The 6,000-nt window shown below is 58.2% G+C and overlaps 1 protein-coding gene across 1 annotated transcript in view; it reads left to right on the top strand.

The window, feature by feature from the left end:
- Positions 1 to 5,493, top strand: part of LOC117200644 (uncharacterized protein C6orf223-like) — a 169,598-nt gene extending 164,105 nt beyond the window's left edge. Inside the window, 4 exon segments of the mRNA XM_049716152.1 lie at positions 3,285 to 3,580; positions 5,001 to 5,257; positions 5,260 to 5,341; positions 5,344 to 5,493. Of these exon segments, the coding sequence (XP_049572109.1) occupies positions 3,285 to 3,580; positions 5,001 to 5,257; positions 5,260 to 5,341; positions 5,344 to 5,493 (785 nt within the window).
- The last annotated feature ends 507 nt before the right edge of the window (positions 5,494 to 6,000 follow it).

The following is a 6,000-nucleotide window of genomic DNA, read 5'->3' on the forward strand; positions in this document are numbered from 1 at the left end:
CCTCAAGCCCCTGCCAGACAATACCATTCCCTCCAGGAGAGAAGTGACCACTATTCTGACTCATTTCACCGCAGATTGGCTTGGCCTATTCCTGAACCTCATGCAAACGGACTCCTAGAGCATGCAGTCTTTGTGTCTGACCCAGTTTATTGGACATGAGGTCTGTGAGGGTTTTCCACATTGTTTCTGCAACACCAGTTCTTCCTTTTTCGTAGCTGAGTAGCCTTCCTTTGAATAGTTATGCCACAACTGATTTATGTGTTCTGCTGTTGATGGACATTTGGTTGTTTCCAGTTCTTAATTAACAGCATTAAAGCAACCGCAGCCTCCTTGGACACGTCTTTTGGTGCACATAACCATGGCTACCCATTCTTGAGAACAGATTTTGAGGGGGATGCCTCGTTAAGAACTCCAGGGAGGGAAGGAGAGATGAAAAATTATTGAGCTCCTGCCTGGTGCCGTGAGCCTTTTTGTGTCGACTGGACTAGTCACAGGGGAAGGAGGACGGAGACAGAGCAGCCCCTAAAAGGGACTCCACCAACCTCATTCCTGCGCCTAGAGCCACTGTGAGTGTGTGAGTGTGAGTGTGTGAGTGAGTGTGTGTGTGTCTGTGTGTGCGTGCGCATGAGTATTCATTTCCTAGGGCAGCCATAATAAACTATACCATAGACCTGGTGTCTTAAAACAACAGAAATTTATTCTCTCATAATTAAGGAGGCCAGAGTCCAAAATCAAGGGGTCGTCAGGGCTGGTTCCTTCTGGAGGCTCTAGGAAGAGTCTGCTCCACGTCTCTTTCCCAGCTTCTGATAGTTGCAGGCAATCCTTGGTGCTCCCTGGCTTGTGGCTGCCTCACTCCAAGCTCTGCCTCTGTCATCACGTGACCTTCCTCCCTGTGTGCCTCGTATCTCTTTGTCTACAAATCTCTCTCCTAAAAGGACACCAGTCATTAGATTAGGGGCCCACCCTAATCCAGTTAGATATCATCTTGATTACATCTACAAAGACCCTGTTTCCAACTAAAGTCACATTCACGGGTACTGGGGCAAAAATGTCAACATATCTTTTGAGGGACACAATCCAACCAACAATATGACTCTGCAAGTTTGTGTGTCGTGCACATGAGTGTGTGCGTGAAGTCGGGTGTTTATGTGGGTGTGTATAGGTGTGAGGGAGCAGTGAGAGTATGCGTGTGCGTGTGCTTGTGGGAACATGTCTCTGGTTGTGCTCATGTGGCTGCGGACATGTGTACAAGAGCATGTGTGTGCCTGTGGCCCTGTGGCCATGGCTTGGACAGCCTTCCTGAAGGGCTGAGGAGGGTGGCAAGGCAGCACGAGGGCCTCAGGCCTGGCTCCCTGCTCCCAGCTGGGGCGGCCCCATGAATCCAGAGGGTGGAGGGCTCGCTGTGAGAAGCAAGGACGAGGGTGTTTGCTGAGCTGGGTACAGACTAGTAGGCTGAGGCGGTGGCTCCAGGCAGCAGCGTGGTTCCCAGGTCCTCTTCCAGGAACGTTCCTAGAAGGCCCCTCCACCCAAGCTCCCGTCCCCTGCGCCCCATTTGCCTGGATGGGGCGGTGCTGACTGACTCATCCCCTCCCAGGGCTGGAAGCCAGCACTCAGCTACCTGTTGGGCCAGTCAGGTAGGGGCGGGGCAGCCAGACAGCCCCTCCCAGGCCCTGCCCCCAGGCCAATCCAGAGCAACACCCTATCAGCCCCAACGCCTGGCCAGGGCTGGACGCCAGGAAGTGGAGAAAACCGGCGGTGAGCACATGCTCAGGTAAGGCCCAGGATGAGGGCTGCTTCTCTCCTCAGGGCAGCTCTTGTGGGCAAATCCACCACCCAGAGACGGGACATAGGGAGGGTCTCCTCAATAGTTATGTGGGCTGGGCACCTGCTCTGAGCCAGTTACCTCCATTAAACTTCCCAACCAAGTTTAAATGGTGTCCTTAATATCCCCGTTTTACAGATGCAATCCCTGAGGCCCTAGGAGTGATGATCTGCCTAAGATTCCACACCTTTCTTTAAATTTGTTGGAACTTTTTTATTCTCTCTGGAAATCCATACCCTGCCCCCACCTCCAGACTCAGACCACAGCTGCTCCCACTTGCCCACCTGCCCACCACACACCCTTCCCACCCTTCCCCAGGGAGACACGGAGCCAAGGGGTGGGATGGGGGAGGGGGGCGTGGTCTCTCATCCCACCCTCCTGGGCTGGGCTCCTCTGTCATATCCTGGTTTTGGTTTTGGTGTGGTGGTAAGCTTGTTGCCTGTGAGCATGTCGGTGGGTTTGTGTGCATGCCACAGGAGGGGTCGTCTGGGCATGTGGTATACCTCCAGGTGGGTTTGCCTGCCAGGGACACCTGAGCGCATGACTGCAGCGGGACACACACTGCCCAGGTTGGATCTGTGAGTGTGCCCAGGTACAGGTGTGCAAGCCCCCCGTGGGCATTCAGGAAGAGGCTGCCCCCCTGCACGTCTGGGTCTCTGCAGAGGGCCGCCCATTGCTCCCCCCTTACCAGGTCGCTGCCACCATCCTCAGTGCACAGATTCCCAGGCCCCAGGTGACAGCCTGGTGAAAACTGCCTGTGACTGGGGACAGAGACACCTGAATCTCAGGCCCAGACCCGCTTGCTCCACTCGCTCCAGGCTGAGGTGCCCTTGAGCTGGCATTGCCCCACCCAGGCAGTGGGAGTGTCCTCACCCAATGGGATGGGGTGACATGGAGGGAGGAGGGAGCAGCAAGGCTTCTCCCGCCCCCAGGAGCGCAGGGTCCCGAGATGAAGAGCTCAATACCCCAGCGCTCAGTAGGCTGGGGGGAGGTCCTGCCAGGACTTGGCACTGACTACAAAGTGTGGGGGGCACCCCCCAGCACTCCGGGCCGCCGGCTGGCCTGGGGGGAGGGGCTGTGACGTTTGGTGGCCTCATGCGGTAGCTAATTGCTGACCTGATGACTGGGCGGCCTGAGGAGTGGGGTGATGCCACTCGAGGAAGCAGGCGTCCTGGCTCAAGGAGGGGGCCCTGCAGGGATGGAGCAGGCCAGGCCTGTGCTCTGCAGAGGCTAAGGTGGCTGTGGCCGAAGGAGCAGGGGGTGGGGTTGCTGAGGCTGTGATCGTGGGAAAGGGCTTCTCCCCGCTTCCCTCAGCTTCAAGGGAAAAGAGTTCAGAGGCTGGGGGTGGGGGGAGGGACAGGGGGTGGAACAGGGGATTTGGGAAGGGGCTACAGTGGCGGGGGAGGGGGTGGAACAGTGGATTTGGGAAGGGGCTACAGTGGCGGGGGGCGGCGGGGAGGAGATGGTGGCCAAGACTTCCTCTTGCTTCCCCTTGCTTCCCCTCCACCTACACTCCCCCCACCTTCCCATCTCTCCCCACCCCCACCTTTGTCCCCTCTCTGGCCCCTGTGGCCCAGGTTGGTGAGGAAGGAAGGAGTGGATGGATGTCTCTTCGCACCACAAGACCCCCAGGCACAAGCAGCCTACTTGGCCATACCTACCCTGCTGAAGGCCAGAACATCCAGGAGCTGTGGTGAGACTTCAGCTGTCCTCAAGGACAGGAAGAGAGGCACAGAGAACAGCACAGGCAAAGGCTGGGTAATGGGGTTTGTGAGGTTGATAGAGGACAGAGGCTTGGCTGCAATGGTTATGGGAAGAGAGGAGGTGGGCAGGGCCATTCTGCACCGAGGGCCACACTGTCCCTTCCTGCCAAAAACTGTCAGTAACCAGACTCAGAGATTCTCCCACATGCTGGCCACGGCTTCTGCCAAAGCAGGTCTGGCCTCAACTCCCGGACAGGGGCCAGGACCAGGTCAAGAGCCACACAGGATGGGGACCCCACCTCCCAAGTCCCCAGGTCCATCAACCCTAGAGAACCTGCAGCCCTGAGTGCCAAGAAACAGGACCCATCCATCTGTAGGTCAGTCCTCTGGGACCCTGGCGCCCCCTGTAGACAGGAAACTACACCAATAGGGGGAGGGGCCACCACCTGTTTGGAGGAGGAGACAGACTTGCCCTCAAGGAAGCACACACACACACACACCCCTTCAGGAACCTCCAGTGTGATGAAGACACAGACGTTGACCTCAAAGGTCCAATCTGAAATTGAGCTCCGTCCTCAGGAAGCTCCTATTCTGATGGAGACGTGTACTCTACCATCAGAGCTCCATTCTGAAGGGTGAAACACAGCATTGGGCTTCAGGAAACCTACAGTCTGAGGGTAGACACACACAGCCCCACTGAATTTTTAGGGAGCCCCCAATCTGTGGCAGACACAGATTAGACATTTTGGTGACTCTAGGGCTGCTGGAAAAGCAAATACAAGACGTCCAGTTAAATCTGAATTTCAGATAAACAACGAATAATATTTTAGTATAAGTATATCCCATACAACACATGGAGTATACTTATACTAAAAAAAAAAAAAAAAGTATTCATTGTTTATTTGAAATTCAAATTTAACTGGACGTCCTGCATCGTTACTTGCCAAATCTGACAACCCTAGATGCCTCCAATCCGAGGGCGGGAGGACCCCCCAGACGCGGAAATGCAGGTAAACATCTGAGCCTTGCTCCTGCTCCTGGAGCAGTGGAGGGGCAGGAGGGGAGTCCTGGGGCGCCGGCTCGCAGCAGTTTAAAATTCCTTCCAGGCCAGATCCCTAATCCCTCGGTGCACAATGGCCGCCTTCTCCCCCGCCGCCCGCGCCCACGCCCTCCCCCGCGGGGCCGTGGCAGTGCCACCACGGGCCTCTTTAAGCCCCTTTGAAGCCGCCTGAGCCCCGCGCCGCGGGAGGCCCCGCCGCTATGCCAGCTATGCCAGCTATGTCCCCGCCGCCGCCGGCCACCACCGCTCCCCCATTAATGCTGGCTAATCTGGCTAATAAATAAACTCCCCTCCCAGCCTCGGCCCCCCGCTCGCTCCTCCCTGCTCCCCCAGAATTGATTTCAGGGCTCAGCTAGAACAAGCGCCCCCACTTCCTTCTGATGTCTCTGAGTGTTTTTTTCTCTCACTGCCCTAGGTCTGTTACCGCGTTGCATCTGCATCTCTTTCTGTCCACCTGCGCGCGGGGCGCCAGCCACATGGCTGGGTGCAGGGCACCGGACTCGAAGCCTGGGGAAGAGCCGCAGGACTGAGGAGCGCCCCCTGGAGGCGGGAGGAGGCCCGGGCCAAGCCCCCTCGCTGCCCCGCCCCAGGCCCCGCCCCACTCTGTCCGCGGAAGTGGGGAAGCGCTGCGAGCAGCCACGGGACGGGTGACTCCTTGCCAGGAGAAGGCGCCGGCGCCTCCCGCGGCGGGAGTCGCTTCTCCGCGGCCTCTTTCGTCCCCTGCGTCCCTAGCCGGGCTTCCGAGAGTCTGACTCAGAGCCGAGCCCGCATCGCTTCACCTCCTACAACACACCCGGAGCGCGCGGAGAAATTACAGGATTGCAGGGGCACGGCTAGTGCGCTCCAATTACCCACCGCCGCTCTCCTCCGCGGCGCTCGGCGGCACGGGGACAACGCGCCGTAATTAGGCCGCCCCTCCCAGGTCCCGGAACCCGTCCCCCGTCCCCTGTCCCCAGTAGCGCGCGCGTCGGTTCCTCCCGCTGCTTCCTGCCGCCCTCCGGGACTGCCCCCTTGGTCCCAGGATAGAGCTATGAGACCCCCCCCAACCTGGGGTGGGGGGAGGGGAGGACTTGGAGACCCGTCCCTAGGCCTGAAGTGGGGAAGCCGGCCCCTCCCCTCCCGTGAGCCTACAGTCTTTGAGATCTCTGCAGGAAGGGACTGGGAGAGTGGGGAGGGGGCAGGACCCTCTCGTAGACATGGTCACTGAGGCCGACTGGAAAGTTAACTGTCCCGGGCGGGGGTGGGTAGGGCACCCGGGCGATAGTATCCCATTTTGCACTGAAGGCTCAGACAAGTAAAGGCTCTCAGGGAAGACCACCCAGCTAGAACTTCCAGATCAGCTCATTTAAGGAGCCGGACAGGCTCCTTCCCCTGCCTGGGGAATTACATTCCTGCGAAGAAAGGTGATACCCCCG

The sequence above is a fragment of the Orcinus orca genome, chromosome 10, assembly GCF_937001465.1.
Source record: "Orcinus orca chromosome 10, mOrcOrc1.1, whole genome shotgun sequence".
Classification (NCBI taxonomy): Eukaryota; Metazoa; Chordata; class Mammalia; order Artiodactyla; family Delphinidae; genus Orcinus; species Orcinus orca.